This window comes from Schistocerca serialis, chromosome 3 (assembly GCF_023864345.2).
Source record: "Schistocerca serialis cubense isolate TAMUIC-IGC-003099 chromosome 3, iqSchSeri2.2, whole genome shotgun sequence".
In the NCBI taxonomy this organism is placed as follows: domain Eukaryota; kingdom Metazoa; phylum Arthropoda; class Insecta; order Orthoptera; family Acrididae; genus Schistocerca; species Schistocerca serialis.
Window position 1 is genome coordinate 436,215,153 of NC_064640.1, and position 23,603 is coordinate 436,238,755.

General features: G+C 46.0%; 1 protein-coding gene across 1 annotated transcript in view; it reads right to left on the reverse strand.

Moving 5' to 3' along the window:
- LOC126470909 (Golgi-associated plant pathogenesis-related protein 1-like) overlaps positions 1 to 23,603 on the reverse strand; it is a 140,755-nt gene that overhangs the window by 41,192 nt on the left and 75,960 nt on the right. Inside the window, exon 5 of the mRNA XM_050098939.1 lies at positions 6,332 to 6,494. Within this exon, the coding sequence (XP_049954896.1) occupies positions 6,332 to 6,494 (163 nt within the window). The remainder of the gene's footprint in view (positions 1 to 6,331; positions 6,495 to 23,603) is intronic.

Consider the following 23,603-nt stretch of genomic DNA (forward strand, 5'->3'; position numbering starts at 1 on the left):
TCAGAAGACCTGAAAAAATCACACATCAAAGAAAGTTTTGCATCACCTCGGTTTCAAGAGTTCCGGAACCTGTACAGAAAATTAGGACAGAGATCAACATAAATATTATTTCTGCCCTTTTTATTGCTCATGAAAACCACACATTGCGTGTTGTACCACCCTACAGCAAGACCTTCAGAGGTGGTGGTCCAGACATCTGTACACACCTGTACCTCTAATACCCAGTAGCATGTCTTCATGCATTGATGCATGCCTATATTCGTCGTGGCATACTATCCACCAGTTCATCAAGGCACTGTTGGTCCAGATTCTCCCACTACTCTATGGTGATTCGGCGTATATACCTCAGAGTGGTTGGTGGATCACGTCGTCCATAAACAGCCCTTTTCAATCTATCCCAGGCATGTTCGATAGGGTTCATGTCTGGAGAACATTGTGGCCACTCTAGTCAAGCCATGTCGTTATGCTGAAAGAAGTCATTTGTAAGATGTGCACGATGAGGGCGCGAATTGTTGTCTATGAAAGCGAATGCCTCGCCAATATGCTGCCGATATGGTTGCACTATCGGTCGGAGGATAGCAATCACGTATCGTACAGACGTTACGGCGCCTTCCATGACCACCAGCGGCGTACGTGGGCCCCACATAATGCTATCCCAAAACATCAGGGAACCTCCACCTTGCTGCACTCACTGGACATTGTGTCTAAGGCGTTCAGCCTGACCGGGTTGCCTCCAAACAAGTATCCGATGATTGCCTAGTTGAAGGCATATGCAACACTCATCGATGAAGAGAACGTGATGCCAATCCCGAGCGGTCCATTTGGCATGTTGTTGCGCCCATCTGTTCTGCGCTGCGCTACATGGTGTCGTGGTTGCAAAGATAGACATCGCCATGGTCGTCGGGAGTGAAGTTGTGCATCATGCAGCCTATTGCGCACAGTTTGAGTCATAACACGACATCCTGTGACTGCACAAAAAGCATATTCAGCATGGTGGCATTGCTGTTAGGGTTCCTCCAAGTCATAATCCGTAGGTGGCGGTAATCCACTGCAGTAGTAGCCCTTGGGCGGCCTGAGTGAGGCATGTCATAGGCAGTTCCTGTCTCTCTGTATCTCCTCCATGTCCGAACAACATCGCTTTGGTTCACTCCGAGATGTATGGACACTTCCCTTGTTGAGAGCCCTTCCTGAAACAAAGTAACAATTCGAACGCGATCTAACCACGGTATTGACCGTCTAGACATGGTTGAATTACAGACAACACGAGCAGTGTACCTCCTTCCTGGTGGAATGACTGGAACTGATCGGCTGTCGGACCCCCTCCGTCTAATAGGCGCTGCTCATGCATGGTTATTTACATCTTTGGGCGGTTTTAGTGACATCTCTCAACAGTCAAAGGGACTGTGTCTTTGATACAATATCCACAGTCAACGTCTGTCTTCAGGAGTTCTGGGAACCGGAGCCATGCAAAACTCTTTTTGATGTGTGTAGAAAAACACGAGATCGTCGTGACTTGCCACATTGGAATAATAAATATGGGAAATCTGGGGTATATGAAATATCATACCGTGACTGTGATAGCTATACCGGTCAGAGGGGCGGGCTCTTTGACTTGAGATTTAAAGAACACACCTACTCCAGTAATAAAACAGCATTAGGCTTACATACATAAAAGGGGGGACGTAATATTTTAGAAGAACTGGAGATTTACGTCACGAAACGCAAGGAATCGGATAAACTCCTCTGTGAGTAGAATGATTTTGCAACTTCTGCATATTTTAATATTTACGTCGATTTACTTAGCTCTGGTAGTCCCTATGGTAGTTCCCTACAAGAGGGAACTGCCTTGGTCGTCCATTCAGTGTCGTCATTCCTAATGTTGTGTGCCATGGCATAAACATTTAGCAAAATGGTTCAAATGGCTCTGAGCACTATGAGACTTAACATCTGAGGTCATCAGTCCCCTACACTTAGAACTACTTAAACCTAACTAACCTAAGGACATCACACACATCCATGCCCGAGGCAGGATTCGAACCTGCGACCGTAGCAGTCACACGGTTCCGGACTGAAATGCCTAGAACCGCTCTGTCACAACGGCCGGCAACCATCTAGCAGACCGAAGCGCAGCGCTAATAGGCACCGAAAACTGTACCATGAGGACTGCTAGTCTGTCTCTTTTGTTGTAAATCGTTACTGTGTTTAGAATAGGTTTTACTGTCTGAACGACCTGTATTCTATGTTCACATTTTATGAATAACTGATTGAAAATTTATTATAATATTTGCCAAGTTTTATGGTTTTTTACGTCTTAATATTGTCCTGTAGAGGACGTGCACATCTAGCACAGAGAATAGGGAAGAAAAATTACACTTAATTGTATGTATATAATTCCTTGCTATCCGATTTATGTTTGTATTGTATTGTATTGTATGGAACTAGGGACCTAGAAACGACGGAGAGGCTTCGTCCTCGCCGTAGTCCACAGTTGTACACAACCCCACAACAGGCCACAGGAGTCCACTCACCCCACCGCCGCCCCTCACCGAACCCAGGGACCCTTCCCGGGAACGTCTCACACCAGACGAATGTAACTCCAATGTTTGCGTGGTAGAGTAATTATGGTGTACGCGTACGAGACAAAAGTTTTTGCGCAGAAATCGCCGACATAGTGTAACTGAAGCGGAATAAGGAGAACCAACCCACAATTTTGGTACAGTACATAAATGATGTAGTAAATGTAGGATTGAAACTTCCTGGCAGATTAAAACTGTGTGCCGAACCGAGACTCGTGCTTGGGTAGCTCAGATGTTACAACACTTGCCCGCGAAAGGCAAAGGTCCCCAGTTCGAGTCTCGGTCCGGCACACAATTTTAATCTGCCAGGAAGTTGCATAATTATTGTTGTCATTTTAGACTCAATAGAATGTTCTTCATCATGATCAAAGGCAATAGTTTCCTGTTATTCTTGGAAAGCACGTAAATTGTTTCCGAATAAGGGAAACACGTTTTATATAAGCTCGACGAGGTACTGAGGCGATGTTTGACATGTTTTCTTTTTGCGTTTTTTAACTTTTACCTTTCTTTTAGGTAATTGTGCTTCCTAGCGCTATATGATCAATCTGTATTGTTTTCTTTTAGTTTTACCACGACATCCCTCTATTTAACGTTACAAATCAATGGTTTTCGAATAAAACCATAATTAAACATTGCAAATTTCAATTTTGCTATTAATACTGTTTATTTTTAAGTAACAGACAGAAGGATAACTATGTAGAATATAAACGTTCCACGGGTTACGCATCCCTTTATATATCCTCACTCAGTTTCTAGACGGTTCACCCCTTCCGTTTTCTGGGATAATGTAGTAAGAGACTGGTCGCATATGCACACAGCGCGATCGAAATGAGGTACTGCCCGACAGGTATGCAAAAGTCCTAATGTACAGATAAGGCGGTTACGATCTTAGCTGACGAAGGCTACCAGGGAAACTGTCATAGTCTACATTTACTTATGACTATCTACTGTATTTTTACAACTCTGCTCAACAGGTATTGGTTTCTGGACCTATCATTATAGGAACTTTTCTTCTAGATTTGGCCAACACTACCTCCTGAACTAATATGTGACACTTTTTGTTAAACATCTTGTGTATCTTTGTGATATTGAATGTTCAATTGAAAAAAAAAATGGTTCAAATGCCTCTGAGCACTATGGGACTTAACATCTATGGTCATCAGTCCCCTAGAACTTAGAACTACTTAAACCTAACTAACCTAAGGACATCACACACATCCATGCCCGAGGCAGGATTCGAACCTGCGACCGTAGCAGTCGCGCGGCTCCGGACTGAGCGCCTAGAACCGCTAGACCACCGCGGCCGGCTAATGTTCAATTGAAAACAAAAAGTTTGCAGTCCTATGGGTAAGTTAAAATAAATTTGATGTTTCTATTCTCATTCATGTAGAAGATATAGTCTTGTGCAATCGACTGAATGTTTTGTGAAAGACCCTGTAGTTTTTCATGAAAACTATTCACAATTGCGAATATGGACAATCATCAGCTGTATAATGGAATAACAATGAAAATTTGCGCTGGACCGGGATTCGAACCCGATTTCCCGCCTATTGCGAGCGGTCGCCTTACCATCCTTTTTTTTTTTTGTAAATTTGTTCGTTATTGTTCTTTGTATTTTGTGGTAGCGGACGTCACATGACATCCGTTGAAGTTCGTTGTTGATCCTGTCACTCAGTTTTTTTTTATTACAGAGACCAGCCAGCTCTCTGACCGTGCACGCTGAGCTACCGTGCCGGCAACTATTAGGCTATCCGACTCACGGCAAACCCAAACTTGCCGGCCGGAGTGGCCGAGCGGTTAAAGGCGCTACAGTCTGGAACCGCACGACCGCTACGGTCGCAGGTTCGAATCCTGCCTCGGGCATGGATGTGTTTGATGTCCTTAGGTTGGTTAGGTTTAAGTAGTTCTAAGTTCTAGGGGACTTATGACCACAGCAGTTGAGTCCCATAGTGCTCAGAGCCATTTGAACCATTTTTTGAAACCCAAACTTCCCTATTTCGTCAACAATGTGTCTACACCCTGTACTCGTACATCGATTATGTATATTCTCGTACAGGCGAGACATTTTACGTGAAATTCTGTGCCTGGTGTCAGCAGATAAATGCGATATTGGATTGCCTTTGTTACTCTGAATTACGATACAATGCTTGTTTGGACACGCATGTGTCCACAGGAAGAGTTACTGCGGCGATTACAGCCGGTACAAAGTATATAAAATGTATTTTCAATTCCGAATATGGACAACCATCAGCTGTATAGTGGAATGAAGACAATGATAATTTGTTCCGGACCAAGACTCGGATTCGGATTTCCCACTTTTCACGAGCGGTCGCCTTACCATTAGGCTGTCCGAGCACGACTCACGGCTAGACCCAATCTTCCACATGTCATAAACCATGTGTCTATAGTCTGTACTCGTACATACACGACGTATAGTCTCGTACAGATGAGATATTTTACGTGAAAGTCGCTTGCCCTGTGTCGGCGGATAAATAAAAAAAATGGTTCAAATGGCTCTGAGGACTATAGGACTCAACTTCTGAGGTCATTAGCCCCCTAGAACTTGGAACTAGTTAAACCTAACGAACCTAAGGACATCACACACATCCATGCCTGAGGCAGGATTCGAACCTGCGACCGTAGCGGTCTCGCAGTTCCAGACTGCAGCGCCTAGAACCGCACGGCCACTTCGGCCGGCGGCGGATAAATACTATATTGTAGCGATTGTATTATTCCGAATTACGACGCAATGTTCCTACGCATAGTTTGGGTTTGGCCGTGAGTCGTGCTCGGGTAGCCTAATGGTAAGGCGACCGCCCGCGATAAGCGGGAAATGTGGGTTCGACTCCCGGTCCGCCCCAAAGTTTAATTGTCGTCATTCCATTATACAGCTGACGGTTGTCCACATTCGAAATTGCGAATATATTTGATGTATTTCGTAACGGCTGTAGTCGCCGTAGTGTCTGTTCCTTTGCCGGCCGCGGTGGCCGAGCGGTTCTAGGCGCTTCAGTCCGGAACCGCGCTGCTGCAACGGTTGCACATTCAAATCCTGCCTCGGGCATGGATGTGTGTGAAGTCCTTAGGTTAGATAGGTTTAAGTAGTTCTAAGTCTAGAGGACTGATGATCTCAGATGTTAAGTCCCATAGTGCTTAGAGCCATTTGAACCATTTTCTGTTCCTTTGGACATGCATGCATGTCCAAAAGAACATTGCATTGTAATTCGGAATAACACAGGCACTGCAATATTCTACGCCTGTAGTTTATAGATACATTTGCATCGTCAGTGTATCGTGTCCAGATTCTCGTAAGTGTCGAAGAAGCTGTTGCCTCGGGTCCAGGTTGTGCAGCAAGAGCCACCCAGATTTCATACAATAGCGACTCATGCACAGTACAGAAGTTACCAGCTCGTGCGCTGTATACCTAAAAACTAGCGTTGTGTTTGTGTACGTAAATCTAAGGAAGCGAGCAGAAGCGAAGCACTCGGAAATGGTGCAGGAGTTCTCTACTTACACGGTGCTATTGAATAGTGGTATAAAAGTAGTCGGAATGGGCAGAGGCAGCGCGCAGGTACGCACCCGCTGCTCGCAGGGCGGCGACTAGGGGCGTGCCGCGCACGGCCCCCAGCAGCCGCTACGAGGCGTTGGCCGACGCGCTCGACTCGCTCGCCGAGCCGGACTCGCTGTCCGAGTCGTCGCGCCGGCGGCTGCGCGTGCGCCGGCGCGCCTCGGCGGGCGTCTGCGGCGGCGGCGCCTGCGGCTGCGGCAGCGCCAGCGGCGGGAACACGTTCTGCTGGAACAGGCCCGACACGTTGCCCGCCGGCCGGTAGTGCGCCACCACCAGCACCTTGCCAGAGCGCGACCGCGCCTTGCCCAGCCCCACGTGCGTCGTCGACGCCCACACCAGCTGCGTGAAGTGCCCTGCAACACGTCAATAAATACACCGATAGCAATTAAAATTTTAACACTGGGAAGGATAGCAGATATACTATCTGATCAAAAGTGTCGGGACACCAATATACACTGAAGAGCCAAAGAAACTCGTACAGGCATGCATATTTAAAACAGAGATATGTGAACAGGCAGTATACGGCGTTGCGCTCGGCAACGCCTATATAAGACAACAAGTGCCTGGCGCAGCTGTTAGATCGGTTACTTCTGCTACAATGGCAGGTAATCAAGATTTAAGAAAGTTTGAACGCGGTGTTACAGTCGGCGCACGAGCGATGGGATACAGCATTTCCGAGGCAGCGATTAAGCGGGGATTTTCCCGTACTACCACTCACGAGTATACTGTGACTATCAGAAATTAGGTAAAACATCAAATCTCCGACATCGCTGCGGCCGGAAAAAGATCCTGCAAGAACGGGACCAACGACAACTGAAGAGAATCGTTCAACGTGACAGAAATGCAACCCTTCCGCAAACTGCTCCAGATTTCAATGCTGCGTCATCAACAAGTGTCAGCGTGCGAACCCTTCAACGAAACGTCATCGATATGGGCTTTCGATGCCGAAGGCCCACTCCTATACCCTAGATGACTGCACGACGCAAAGCTTTATGCCTCGCCTGGGCCCGACAACATCTACATTGGACTGTTGATGACTGGAAACAGGTTGCCTGGGCGGACGAGTCTCATTTCAAATTGTATAAAAAAAAAAATGGTTCAAATGGCTCTGAGCACTATGGGACTTAACTTCTGAGGTCATCAGTCCCCTAGAACTTAGAACTACTTAAACCTAACTAACCTAAGAACATCACACACTTCCATGCCCGAGGCAGGATTCGAACCTGCGACCGTAGCGGTCGCGCGGTTCCAGACTGTAGCGCCTGGAACCGCTCGGCCACTTCGGCCGGCTCAAATTGTATCGAGCGGATGAATGTGTACGGGTATGGAGACAACCTCTTGAATCCATGGACCCTCCATGTCAGCAGGGAACTGTTCAAGCTGGTGGAGGGTCTATAATGGTGTGGGGAGTATACAGTTGCAGTGATATAGGACCCCTTCAAGCTGGTGGAGGGTCTATAATGGTGTGGGGAGTATACAGTTGCAGTGTTATAGGACCCCTGATACGTCTAGATACGACTCTGACAGATGACACGTACGTAAGCATCCTGTCTGATCACCTGCATCCATTCATTTCAATCATGCATTCCGACGGACTTGTTCAATTCCAGCAGGACAATGCGACGCCCAACATGTCCACAATTGCTACAGAGTGGCTCCAGGAACACTCTTCTGAGTTTAAACACTTCCACTGGTTACCAAGTTCCCCAGACATGAACATTATGGGTTGCATCGCAATATGCTATTCAGAAGAGACCTCCACCCGCTCGTGCTATTACGGATTTGTGGACAGTCCTGCAGGATTAATGAAGTCAATTCCCTCCAGCACTACTTCAGACATTAGTCGAGTCCATGGCCGGCCGGTGTGGCCGAGCTGTTCTAGGCGCTACAGTCTGGAACCACGCGAACGCTACGGTCGCAGGTTCGATTCCTGCCTCGGCCATGGATGTGTGTGATGTCCTTAGGTTAGTTAGGTTTAAAATAGTTCTAAGTTATAGAGTACTGATGACCTCAGAAGTTAAGTCCCATAGTGCTCAGAGCCATTTGAACTATTTTCGAGACCATGTCACGTCGTGTTGCGGCACTTCTGCTCGTTGGGACCCTATACGATATATGTGTGTGATTTCCTAAGGGACCAAACTGCTGAGGTCATCGGCCCGTAGACTTACACACTACTTAAATTAACTTATGCTAAGAACAACAGACACACCCATGTCCGAGGGAGGACTCGAACCTCCGGCGGGAGGGGTCGTGCAATCCGTGAATGGCGTCTCACACCACGCGACCACTCCGCGCGGCGTACCAGTTTCATTGGACCTTCAGTGCATAACACAGAGTTAACCACTAGATGTCAGTGGAAAGCAGTAACAGCAGAACACGAGACGTGCGAGAGAAGTAATGAGACTGACAACATTGCGAACGATCTAGCAGCGCTATGTTGTCCGACTTGTGCAGACTGGTATATTCATCCCTTCCAGACGCCGAGTTTCAGCTCTGTACAGCCATCACGTGACTTTTGAGAGCGCCACAAGTGAAGTTATGTTTTTGTTGTCTGTTACGAAGGTAGAACAGCGGAATTTAGAGCAATGTTATGCCATCAGATTTTGTGTTAAACTTGGGAATCCGCAAATGTGACCTTTGAAGAGTTGATACAGGCCTACGGGGAACATCCCTATCAAGAGTAAAATTTTTCCGCTGGCACAAATCATTTTTGGATGGCAGAGAATAAGTTGAAGACGAACTCGCTCAGAGAGATCTTAAGTTCAGAAACCGACGAGAATGTCAAACGTGTGCTTGCTCTTGTGAGATCAGTCCGACGTTAAACAATAATGATGGTGCGTTACCTGTCAAACTTAAACACTTTCAGCGTACATCAAATTTTGACCGAAAATTTGCACATGCGAACGGTTTGTGCCAAAATGGTGCCGAAAAACCTCACAAATGAGCAGAAGGAAAATCGAAAAAATGTGTGCATTGGTCTTCTTGAGAGGACTGCCAATGACCACGAATGGTTCAGTCGTGTGGTTACAGGAGATGAATCCCACATTTCTTAGTGCGGTACTGAGACAAAGCGGCAGAGTGGGGAGTGGCGCACTGAGACATTTCCTGGCCCGAAAAAAGCTCGAATGAGCAAATCAAAGATCAAAACAAATCTGATTTACTTTTTTGATAATAGGAGTGTCGTGCATAAGAAAAAATGTTTATCCAAGACAAACTGTGAACAAGTGTTTTACGAAGATGTACGTCATTACAACGCACCATGTCACACACCCACTTCAGTCATGGAATTTTTGACCTCAAAAGGCATTCCTGTTGTTCCACAGCCTCCTACTCACCTGATCTGAGTCCTTGTGACGTTTATCTTTACCCGAAATTGGAAAATGTCTTAATTTGGAAATTTGTGGTAAGATCTTATGGGACCAAACTGCTGAGATCATCGGTCCCCAAGCTTACACACTACTTAATCTAACTTACACTAACTTACGCGAAGGACAACACACATACCCATGCCCGAGGGAGGACTCGAACCTCCGACACAGGGAGCCGCGCGAATCGTGGAAAGGCACCCAGACCCTGCAGTTACCCCGAGCGGCGAAGAAGTCTTAAATGGACGTTATTTTGGGACTCTGGAGAACATTCAAAAGAACGTTCAAAAATGGCTCTGAGTACTATGGGACTTAACAGCTGGGGTCATCAGTCCCCTAGAACTTAGAACTACTTAAACCTAACTAACCTAAGGACATCACACACATCCATGCCCGAGGCAGGATTCGAACCTGCGACCGTAGCAGTCACGCTCAAAAGAACGTGATCGACGTGTTAAAGGTCTTACCAGTTGGAGCCTTTCAGCGTTGCTACCAACACTGGGAAGGGGACATCATTTTCGTTAAAAAAAACCGTGGTGGATAAAAAAATCAATCTCATTAATTTTCTCACACACCGTAGATCGGTCAGGAGAGCTCATTGACTTCGAATATGGAATAATAATTGGATGTCAGCTGAGTAACAAATGCATCAGGGACATTTCAACCCCTCTAAAGGTGCCCACGTCTACACTGCTGGTGATGTGACTGTGAAGTCGAAATGCGGAGGATCCATCGAAGCTAAACTAAGACCAGGCAAACCTCATGCATTGAGGGACAAGGACCATCGAACATTGCGCAGGGTGGTTGTAAAAAATCGTATGAAATCAGCAGAAGGAATCACACGTGAATTCCGAAGTGTTACCAGCAGTCTAGATGGCACACTGACTGTGAATATCGAGTTAAAAGTAATAGGGTACAATGATCGAGTATTCCTCCATAAGCCAAACATAGTCAACGCTAAGCGACGCTTGAGTTGATGCAAAGAGCGACAGCACTGGACAGTGGATGACTGGAAACGATTGATTTGGAGTAATTAATCACGTTTGCAAATACTTGGAGAGCGTTACCTGTCGTCATGTGTGGCGCCAACAGTGAAGTACGGACGTGTTACAGTATAGGTCTTCGTCCCCCCCCCCCCCCCCCCCCCCGTAGCTCTGAGTGGCCACAGCGCGATAGAATGTTAGAATGCAATCTTAAAGGCCCGGGTTCGATTCCCGGCTGGGTCGGAGATTTTCTCCGCCCAGGGACTGCGTGTTGTGTAGTCCTAATCATCATCATCATCATTTTATCCCCATCGACGCGCAAGTCGCCGAAGTGGCGTTAAATCGAAAGACTTGCACCCGGCGAACGGTCTACCTGACGGGAGGCCCTGGTCACACGACATTCACATTCATTCAGTACAGTTTGTTTTTCGTGGTTGGGACATGGTCCGTCACGGACTGCGCGGCACGGAGGTTCGAGTCTTGCCTCGGGCATGGATGTCTGTGTTGTTCTTAGCATAAGTTAGTTTAAGTAGTGTGTAAGTCTAGGGACCGATGACCTAAGCAGTTTGGTCCCATAGGAATTCACACACATTTGAACATTACTCCGCTTAAGAAAAAACTAAATGCATAAGGATATGAACTCATGCTACAGCATTGTGTTTTGCGTAGAGTAGAGAAACGGTTTGGAGACGATGATTGTATCAGCATGACATGCAGCCTCTGAGGCATCTGCGAGACAATGTTTTGTGGTCCATAAAACTCCTAAAATGGACTAGCCTGCCCAGAGTTCCAACCTGCATCAAGTGGAACACCTTTGGGATGAGTTAAAACGTCGACTTTGCTCCAGATCCCAGCGTCCAACATCACTACCTTTTCTGTTTTCGGCTCTTGACGAAGAATGGACTGTCAGTACTGCACAGACATACAGATACCTCCTTGAAAGTGTGCGTAGCAGCGTTCAAGCCGTCATAAAGACGAAGGTTGGACAAATCCTTTATTATTGTCTGCTAATAGGTATCCATCCAACGGCCTTGTCGCAGTAGTAACACCGGTTCCTGTCAATCGTCGAAGTTAAGAGCTGTCGGGCTGGGCTAGCAGTTGGATGGGTGACCATCCGGTCTGCCGAGCGCTGTTGGCAAGCGGCGTGCACTCAGCCCTTGTGAGGCAAAATGAGGAGCTACTTGATTGAGAAGTAGCATATAAACGAAAGGAACGAATAGAGGACAATTAAACAAGCAGATAATCCTAATAAAAGAAATGACACAGTTACAAGACTTTACCGCCGTCATAGAGATATGATTTTATACCCTTAGACTGAGTGATAGGTCATCGTGATTCATGGTCTCACACATCTGACCAGTCGCAGTGCACTTGTTGCCTTGTCAACACGAGGTTGGACAACAGGAGCAGGACATTATTGGTGAAGCCTTATTATCAAAACAACAGTAATGCTGCAGCTGCACTTCGAGATGTGCTGACCACATGCCCCTCGATATCCGTATCCAGTGACGCCTATAAGCTGAGAATGACATGGCGGCCGGTCAGTACCGGTGGACCTTCGTGGCCTGTTGGGAGGAGTTTAGTTTAGTTTTAATAGGTGTCCAGATACTTATGATCAGAAAAGTCCACAGTGCAACCACACTGCTTTGGACTAATTGGTGCGTATCCCAGTCCAAGTTATTGAAAGACCGAATTATATAAATGTTTTATAAAGTAGTTACCTGAAGCTACAATTAGGAATGAAGTATGCAGCATATGTACTGGTTAAAGAAAAACTAGATCAACTGTAGTATTATGTAACGTACTGTTCAGTACATTTAATTTAAAAATAACGAAGATAATCGTTTCCAAACAATGAAAAATAGGATTAAACAAATTACAATAGATATGCAAATGTTACATTAAACATGTCTGACGTACAGTGTTTTTGACTATTATTGGTATAAACGAAAGGAACGAATAGAGGACAATTAAACAAGCAGATAATCCTAATAAAAGAAATGACACAGTTACAAGACTTTACCGCCGTCATACAGATATGATTTTATACCCTTAGACTGAAGCGGTGAGTGACAATTTTCACTCGCCGCTTCAGTCTATATACCGTGTGGTTATAATTAAACTTTCCCTATTTAATACGTTATAACACGGAAACTAATTACCATACGAGTAACAACCTTGGTAGCAGCAATGTCCAGAGTATGGGGTGCATGATTTCCATGCGTCACAGCGCCACCGTCTAGTTCCAACTATGGCCACCAGATCCCGTGATAGGTGATCGTGATTCATGGTCTCACACATCTGACCAGTCGCAGTGCACTTGTTGCCTTGTCAACACGAGGTTGGACAACAGGAGCAGGACATTATTGGTGAAGCCCTATTATCAAAACAACAGTAATGCTGCAGCTGCACTTCGAGAATATCACCAGCTGAAAGGATTATGGAAGGGTCCTCTTTCTCCACCTGCTGTGAGGAGCATGATGTAGTTCGAATCAACTGGAAAACTAGGCGTCGCTCCGGGAAGAGGCAGACGATCGGTGGTTGATGAACCCGCTGTTGCTATGGCAGGCAACGCTGCGCACAATTCCCGATCGTCACGCAGTGCAGGTGTTGTGTCACGACAGTTGAACATCCTGTGGTCTACTGTACGGAAGGTGCTTCGAAACATTCTCAAATGGTATCTGTACAAGATGCATATCGTACAGTAGATTGCACTGCAGGACGCACAACGACGTATTGACTTCCCTCTCCACTTTCTCGCAAGGATTGAAGTTGACGAGGGTCATCCTGTGGACAGACGAAGCTCATTTTTCTTTGACGGGTCAAGTGAACACACAGAATTGCCGACTGTAGGGATCTTCGCCTCCAGTCACTGTGCATGAAGTTCCTCTGTATGGTGAACGTGTCACCGTATGGTGTGGCTTAACGGCTACGTTCATTATTGGCCCATTCTTTTTTGGTCAGGTTGGTGCTCAAGGACCAAAGACGTGCAGTGTGGCAGGCCAGCGTTACTGCGATATGCTTCTCTGGCATGTCATACCAGTCCTACATGAGAGAGACGCGTTGAAATCAACAGTTGTCATGCAAGATGAGGCCCCACCGCACATCAATCGTTAAGTTCCCTGCTTCTCCGAAACACATTTGCAAACGATCGAATTATCAGCCGATCGATTCCAAATGCTTGGCCGGTGCGATCACCTGATCTCACTCCCTGTGATTTCTGGTTGTGGGGCACCTGAAGGACGGGGTTTACCAGGGGAACATTCACACATGTGCTGATCTTAAGCACAGGTAGCCAGCATACCTACGGACATGCTTCGTTCTGCTGTGCAGAATGCAATCCTGCACTTTCAGACTCTTAAGGAGACTGATGAGCGCCATATTGGGCCGCTTTTGTAGCAGTAATTGTATATGTAATGGTATGATGCACCGTAGCTTCACGTTGAAAGTGTTTCAATTGAACTGATTCTACATTATTTATCTTTCCCATGTCCTTGATATTAACGCTATCAAGTTTGGTACTCCTACTGTAATTAGTTTCCGTGTTATAACGTGTCAAATAGGGAAAGTTTAACTATAACCACCCGGTACATAAAATCCTAATAAACATAGGTCCGCAAAAAAATGGTTTTCCCCAATAAGACTTATCACGACTGAGTGCATGAACACCTTATAACAGAGATCCAGAGTATCCAAACTGCAGCTAGGACAAACACAACACAAAAAGTGTACCACACGCCCACGATTCATGTGAAGGTAGGCATCAGCACGTCTTCTCACCTCATCGAAGCCCGTACACGTTTAAATGCCCCATCCGTGATTCGAATGCATTGACAGTCATCGATAAAGCGTTCCCGGAGTTCATCAACACTATCAACAGTGCTGGAAAACACCAAAGCTTTTAAATGTCGCCACGCAAAAGAATCCGACGTGGGAAGGCATAATACTGGCGACACATGATTGAGACATTTGTTGAAACGCAGTTTACCAGTACTTAGGTACACGTAATGACTATGAAATGAAACAAGGGCAGTTTATCGCTTTGTCATTTACGTCTCACTAGCGGTGTTTCGAAATAAACCTAGCCTCAGACATTTACAGTGATGTAACACTGACACGACTGCACTTGTATGTTTGCCGTATCGGGAAAACCATTTGTTTCCAGACCTATGTTTGTTAGGATTATCTGCTTGTATCATTGTCTTCTACTCATTCGTTTCGTTTATACCTATAATAGTGAAATATCCTGTATACAATACTGCACTATATATTGCTGTATGTAGTCAAAAATGAAGGTGCAACGTTTACTGTGGAATGGTACGTACTTCACGATTTATTTACTGCTGTCTTCTCGGGCTACAGTAATATGGTTCACAGCAGTCAAATGAGCAAAACTACCTGATGTTGGTTCCATAACAATATTTTCAACTCCCATATCTGTTTATAATGGCTCAAAGAAGAAACTTACCTTTAGTTGAGACTCTTTTGTACACTGTTCTTTCATTACTTATTGTCGCGTATCTTTTAATGGAATGCAATACTTTTGGCAATCCGGACTGATGTCAATAAAACTGATTAACCTGTCGAAATTTTCCCTTACCTTTAGTAGTTTTAACTTTGCTCTGTTACCCTACATTCTCTTATATCACTGACGCCATTATCTTCTCTGGAAACTTCTCCTGCATGTTCTTTTTTACATCCTCAGTCATCAACTGGTTTCTAGAATCTTCTTTATCTTTATACAGGGTGGTCTATTGATCGTGACCGGGCCAAATATCTCACGAAATAGGCGTCAAACGAAAAAACTACAAAGAACGAAACTTGTCTAGCTTGAAGGCGGAAACAATATGGCGCTATGGTTGGCCCGCTAGATGGCGCTGCCATAGGTCAAACGGATATCAACTGCGTATTTTTAAATAGGAACCCCCATTTTTATTACACATTCGTGTAGTACGTAGAGAAATGTTTTAGTGGGACCACTTTTTTCGCATTGTGATAGATGGCGCTGTAATCGTCACAAACATATGGCTCACAATTTTAGACGAACAGTTGGTAACAGGTAGGTTTTTTAGATTAAAATACAGAACGTAGGTACGTTTGAACATTTTATTTCGGTTGTTCCAATGTGATACATGTACCTTTATGAACTTATCATTTCTGAGAACGCATGCTCTTACAGCGTGATTACCTGTAAATACCACATTAATGCAATAAATGCTCAAAATGATGTCCGTCAACCTCAATGCATTTGGCAATACGTGTAACGACATTCCTCTGAACAGCGAGTAGTTCGCCTTCCGTAATGTTCGCACATGCATTGACAATGCACTGTCGCATGTTGTCAGGCGTTGTCGGTGGATCACTGATAGCAAATATCCTTCAACTTTCCCTACAGAAAGAAATCCGGGGACGTCAGATCCGGTGAACGTGCGGGCCATGGTATGGTGCTTCGACGACCAATCCACTTGTCATGAAATATGCTATTCAATATCGCTTCAACCGCACGCGAGCTATGTGCCGGACATCCATCATGTTGGAAGTACATCGCCATTCTGTCAGGCAGTGAAACATCTTGTAGCAACATCGGTAGAACATTACGTAGGAAATCAGCATACATTGCACCATTTAGATTGCCATCGATAAAATGGGGGCCAATTATCCTTCCTCCCATAATGCCGCACCATACATTAACCCGCCAAGGTCGCTAATATTCCACTTGTCGCAGTCATCGTGGATTTTACGTTGCCCAATAGTGCATATTATGCCGGTTTACGTTACCGCTGTTGGTGAATGACGCTTCGTCGCTAAATATAATGCGTGCAAAAAATCTGTCATGGTCCAGTAACTTCTCTTGTGCCCAGTGGCAGAACTGTACACGACGTTCAAAGTCGTCGCCATGCAATTCCTCGTGCATAGAAATGCGGTACGGGTGCAATCGATGTTGATGTAGCATTCTCAACATCGACGTTTTTGAGATTCCCGATTCTCGCGCAGTTTGTATGCTACTGATGTGCGAATTAGCCGCGATAGCAGCTAAAACACCTATTTGGGCATCATCATTTGTTGCAGGTCGTGGTCGACGTTTCACATGTGGCTGAACACTTCCTATTTCCTTAAATAACGCAACTGTCCGACGAACGGTCCGGACACTTGGATGATGTCGTCCAGGATACCGAGCAGCATACATAGCAAGCGCCCGTTGAGCATTTTGATCACAGTAGCCATATATCAACATGATACCGACCTTTCCCGCAATTGGTAAACGGTCCATTTTAACACGGGTAATGTATCACGGAACAAATACCGCCCGCACTGGCGGAATGTTACGTGATACCACGTACTTATACGTTTGTGACTATTACAGCGCCAACTATCAGCCGGCCGAAGTGGCCGTGCGGTTAAAGGCGCTGCAGTCTGGAACCGCAAGACCGCTACGGTCGCAGGTTCGAATCCTGCCTCGGGCATGGATGTTTGTGATGTCCTTAGGTTAGTTAGGTTTAACTAGTTCTAAGTTCTAGGGGACTAATGACCTCAGCAGTTGAGTCCCATAGTGCTCAGAGCCATTTTCGCCAAATATCACAAAGCGAAAAAAATGATCCAACTAAAGCATTCATATTTCTTTAGGTACTACACGAATATTAATAAAAAATGGGGGTTCCTATTTAAAAAGAAAAAAAAACGCAGTTGATATCCGTTTGACCTATGGCAGCGCCATCTAGCGGGCCAACCATAGCGCCATCTGGTTTCCCCTTTCAAGCTAGACGAGTTTCGTTCTTTGTAGTTTTTTCGTTTGATGCTTATTTCGTGAGATATTTGTCCCGGTCACTATCAGTGGACCACCCTATATAGTCAGTAAGACGACATTCCACTTCGCTTTAAAAAACCAATCATAATTATCGCTGATTTCCGAAATACTGAAGCACGAACTACACTCCTGGAAATTGAAATAAGAACACCGTGAATTCATTGTCCCAGGAAGGGGAAACTTTATTGACACATTCCTGGGGTCAGATACATCACATGATCACACTGACAGAACCACAGGCACATAGACACAGGCAACAGAGCATGCACAATGTCGGCACTAGTACAGTGTATATCCACCTTTCGCAGCAATGCAGGCTGCTATTTTCCCATGGAGACGATCGTACAGATGCTGGATGTAGTCCTGTGGAACGGCTTGCCATGCCATTTCCACCTGGCGCCTCAGTTGGACCAGCGTTCGTGCTGGACGTGCAGACCGCGTGAGACGACGCTTCATCCAGTCCTAAACATGCTCAATGGGGGACAGATCCGGAGATCTTGCTGGCCAGGGTAGTTGACTTACACCTTCTAGAGCACGTTGGGTGGCACGGGATACATGCGGACGTGCATTGTCCTGTTGGAACAGCAAGTTCCCTTGCCGGTCTAGGAATGGTAGAACGATGGGTTCGATGACGGTTTGGATGTACCGTGCACTATTCAGTGTCCCCTCGACGATCACCAGTGGTGTACGGCCAGTGTAGGAGATCGCTCCCCACACCATGATGCCGGGTGTTGGCCCTGTGTGCCTCGGTCGTATGCAGTTCTGATTGTGGCGCTCACCTGCACGGCGCCAAACACGCATACGACCATCATTGGCACCAAGGCAGAAGTGACTCTCATCGCTGAAGACGACACGTCTCCATTCGTCCCTCTATTCACGCCTGTCGCGACACCACTGGAGGCGGGCTGCACGATGTTGGGGCGTGAGCGGAAGACGGCCTAACGGTGTGCGGGACCGTAGCCCAGCTTCATGGAGACGGTTGCGAATGGTCCTCGCCGATACCCCAGGAGCAACAGTGTCCCTAATTTGCTGGGAAGTGGCGGTGCGGTCCCCTACGGCACTGCGTAGGATCCTACGGTCTTGGCGTGCATCCGTGCGTCGCTGCGGTCCGGTCCCAGGTCGACGGGCACGTGCACCTTCCGCCGACCACTGGCGACAACATCGATGTACTGTGGAGACCTCACGCCCCACGTGTTGAGCAATTCGGCGGTACGTCCACCCGGCCTCCCGCATGCCCACTATACGCCCTCGCTCAAAGTCCGCCAACTGCACATACGGTTCACATCCACGCTGTCGCGGCATGCTACCAGTGTTAAAGACTGCGATGGAGCTCCGTACGCCACGGCAAACTGGCTGACACTGACGGCGGCGGTGCACAAATGCTGCGCAGCTAGCGCCATTCGACGGCCAACACCGCGGTTCCTGGTGTGTCCGCTGTGCCGTGCGTGTGATCATTGCTTGTACAGCCCTCTCGCAGTGTCCGGAGCAAGTATGGTTGGTCTGACACACCGGTGTCAATGTGTTCTTTTTTCCATTTCCAGGAGTGTAGTTAGGGTTTACTGTAACGAAATTTTGCTTCTTTATGGTACGCAGTATGGTATAAAGTATATAAGATAAAATTTTTAGCTGATTTTGGGTTATACATGACAGCAACCGTGGATAGAACTTGGCTTGGACGAGAAATGAGAGTACTTTATTCCATGCTGCTTCAACTTCTTGCCAGAGTTCATCAATCGTAATGGCTGGCGATTGGAGTAGCGTGCTAGTCTTTCGGCAACAGATGGTCAGATGTTTTCAGTGAGTGCGATATCTGGACAATCGGCTGGCCAGGGCAACTGCCGAACACCCTCTGTATATTGGTATGCAGGGACGGGCAACGGGATCCTGCACTGCACAGCGAACAATATGTCTGTCCTCTCAAGCGACAATCGCATGGGGTGGTTCAGATCTTGGTGGTGTTAAGTATGGCCTTACTGAACCGATCGATTCAATATTCATATGACGGGCATAGGATCTCGACCAACGCGAGCAGCAATACCGTGGAACGATATCACGCAGTCACGTTCCTGCCTTTATCGAATTCCGACACTAGATCTTATCACACACAACCAATGTTAAAATAAGATTTCTGAATCAGAAACCCTCTGCGTAGTGTTACCTTATATACAGAAGATAAATGGCGCTACTTTTAGAAACTATCTAAATCAGGATAGCCACACAGGGATTCGAACCGCCGCCGTCCTCCCAGGCGCAAGTCCAAAGCCACCTCGTACATCACACCATCACCGTGCATGTCACCTCTGGTAGCGTGAAAGGATTGACTGGTGAGTGGAGTGGTGGTGGTTGTATTCAGTGAAGACTGAATGCCAGTATCCAGTTAATGATCGTGTTCGTGTAGCACTTTTACACGATGTGCGTCATCTTCATAGTACAACTGCCTATGACATAAAGACCAGAGCCATGGCAACATCTTCTGGATGGGAATATCAATTAATACTTTTGTTTGTCTTTCGTGTTCACAGCAGAACGATAAAAGAGCAGTCCTTAAGCCATTAACCTGGCGTTTTAGATAGGAAAGCGATTTGCTGCTTCGTCACGGTAAGGGCGAAAGCTCAAGGCCCTAAATGGTGTACGACATTTGCTCCGAGCAGGAAGATATCCAGATCTCTCCGCCATTAAACACCTGGTGACAGGTATAACTGATTAGTCCACAACCATTGTGGAAGTTACATCAAAATATGCAATATGTTTCTGAAATTTTATTGCAGATTACAGTCGATATTACGTGATCGTTAGCATGTAAGAATTCAACCTTATGTTCCCGACAGGGAAGAATGCGAGTGCACTGTGTACTGATGAGACTGTTTCAATGCTCCGTATTATGAAAATCTGCTTTATTTGCTCTGGCTTTGTCGTTATATAACGCTATCATGATGTATTACCTGTTACTTTAAGCTGCAGTGAATTACAATGTTCCTTAAGTTAACTGGAATATCCTTTTGAGACAGTGAATTACTTTCTGAGTAATTTGTGATTATCGAGCGAGATGGTGCAGTTGTAAGGTACTCGAATCGCATTCGGGAGGACGGCAATTTAAATCTTTTCCGGCAATCCAGCTTTAGGAACGAATGTGAGCGTTTAACGCCATGTCGACATCGAGGTCATTAGGGACGAAGCACAAGATCGGATTGTTTCAACGATGGGGAAGGAAATCAGCCGTGCACTTTCAAAGAAACCATCCCGGCATTTTCCTGGAGCTATTTAGGGAAATCACGGAAAACCTAAATCTGGAAGGCTGGACGCGGATTTGAGCCCTAGTCCAACTTCAGTTTTTCCGTGGTTTCCCTAAATCGTTAAGGCAATTTTCGGGTTCGCCCGCGTGGCGCTAAACTCTAATTTTCCTTCCTTCTTTTACGCTAGATCCAAACGGATAGGTAGTATTGCTTAACATAAAAAAACCAAGTAACTTATCTGAGTTACATTACGTGTTCTCCCATCCACAACATCCTGCTAACACGCTGTTAATAAGAAACACATTATGGATTGGTGTGTATGGACGTGACATTTACGAAGATGACTATCCAGTTTTTGTAGGCATCATCTCTCATTGTAAATTTCAGGCCTATAATTTAAAGGTTCAACATGTGGAGTAACGATAATGTATACGCTAAAAGATGTTCTGAAAGTATTTTGAAACGTGACTCACTGATACGAGACATTTGTCATGTGTAGTGACCCTCCAGTAGTGTCACACGGACCATGACGCCCAAGTGTGGTGATACAGTTGCCACAACGGCTCGATGTACTACAGATCAGTCTGTTGATTATGATTTGTGGTAACGTCTTCATCTGCTGCAAATGGGGTCAGAACCACTGATGCTGCTGCTGTTTACGACTAAACATTTAAGGTCATTAATTTACTATTCACCCTCCAGGCCGGAAGCAGTACATCCCATTTATCTGCGTCTACAGTAAATTCTATTTGCAAGCGTGAGAAAGTTTTTAAATGTTTGCTTAGCATGTGTCTGAGGCGGACGTAGTTATCGGCCCGGTATTCACCTAATGGGATATGGGAAACCGCCTAAAAACCATACCTCGTCAGGCTGGCACATTGGCCCTCTTCATTAATCTCCCTAGCGGATTGGAACCGGGTTCAGTGTACTTCACCGTCCCGAATGCAAGCTCTTTAATGTGTACGGTTATCTAGGTGGTTCAGAGCCACTATACCCAAGACCTCTGTAGTCAAAGACTGTGGCAGACACACTAAGTGCATCCACACTGGCTTACCATGTACCTTGTCAGTCCAAAACTTTCGGGACTGGATTAATAAAAAAAAAAATAGAGAAACGTTGAGATGGTGGTTTTAATTCTTCAGGCGTTCTACATAGTCTCCCCCCCCCTCCCCCCCCTCCCCACGCACACACACTTGAGTGCAACGCACAAACGTTCGTATAACCATGTGAAACTGTCAGAAAAGTCCTTCTTTGGGATGTTGTCCAACTGGCCCGTCACGTTGGCTTCGATGTGTTATGTTGTCAAAGCGTTGAACCCTCACATGGATTCCTGTACTTTGTCGTTTTCTGATAGCTTCATACTAATAACACCAAGTCTCGTCACCATACACGATTTTTTCCAGAAAAGCATTGTCCGCCTCTTGTATTTCAATCAAATCGTGGCAAGCGTATACGCATCGGTGTTTTTGTTCGGAAGTAAGGGTGTGCGGGAGAAACTTTGCAACACAATTCTCTTCTTCACAAATTCTGGAGAATGTCTTGAACATTCGATTTAGAGATTTTTCCCCATTGCGATTTGCGACACAACAACATTGACAGAAACTGTCAGGAAAACCCTTCTTTGGGATGTTGTCCAACTCGCGCGTCACGTTGGCTTCAATGTGTTATGTCATCAAAACGTTGACCCCTCACATTGATTGGTCGAATACACATCTGTTGTTTACAGTTGTTTGTTCAAGCTGTCGCCGTAGTTACTGTGCCGACATCGCTTATATCCCAGGAATAAAATCTGTCTTGGAACTTTTTGGACGGGCAGTGTACACGGTGTTCGGCAGTTCCTGTTACAAACTTCTAGGAATTGTACAGGGGAGTGAATACATAATATTTTGTATAGGAACCAATGTACGGAAACGTGCCGTTTCCGTTCTACGACGATTTCAATTGAGGTGTTTAACTGATCCGCTTCTAGTTGTGGAATTGAATAGGTGTGACGCAGTACAATTATTAGTCAAGAATTCGAAAGGAAACAACGAAACATTTATCCAGAATGAAGTTTTCACTCTTCAGCGGAATGTGCGCTGATGTGAAACTTCCTGTCAGATTAACACTGTGCGCCGGACAGACACTCGTTCGCAACTCGTTGTCTAGCGGCTAGCGTTGCTGTCTCTGTATCACAGGGTCGCGGGTTCGATTCCCGCCCGGTTTGGGGATTATCTCTGCACGGGAATTAGGTGTTTTTATTGTCGTCCTCATTACATCATCATAATCATTCGCGACAGAGGCTGGATTAGAGCGAATAAAAAAAACTTGGACTGTGTAACAACTGGGACTTTGTACGGGCGCTGATGACCGCGCAGTTGTGCGCCCCACAAACCAAACATCATCAGACCGAGACTCGAACGTGGAGCCTTTGCCTTTCGAGGGCAAATGATCTCCCACGTGCCCGCGAAAGGCAAAGGCTTCGAGTTCCAGTCTCGGTCCGGCACACAGTTTTAATCTGCCAAGAAGTTTCATGTAAGCGCACACTCCGCAGTAGTCTGAAAATTTCGCTCTGAAAACATCCCTCAAGCTGTGCCTAAGCCGTGTCTCCGCAATATCCTTTCTTCCAGAAGTGCTGCCCAAAAATTTCGCTGTGAAGTTCGGAAATTAAGAGACTAGATACTGGCGGGAGAGCCATGAGGAAGGGTTGTGAGTCGTGGTTGCGTAGTTCAGTTAGTAGAGCACTTGCACGTAAAGGCAAAAGTCCCGAGTTCGAGTCTCGGTCCGGTACACAGTTTTAATCAGCTAGGAAGTTCCATTCATTTATCACTCATTTGTTTCTATTCACACTTAAACATTACTTGTTTACATTACTCCAAAATAAAAAAGAGCCCAGACTACTGTACGTAAAGAACAGCACTGATGCATTATAACAGCGGCTTGATGCGGCGACCAGCAACGTCGTTTACAGACATTGTACCTACGGAGCATGTTCTGGTACGCACCCTCCATCCCATCTCGTTTCTCTTCAATTTCTAGTGCAGCTGGCACAGCTCGTGCCAGAAGATCTTCCTCTGTCTTTACAGGAGCTTATTAA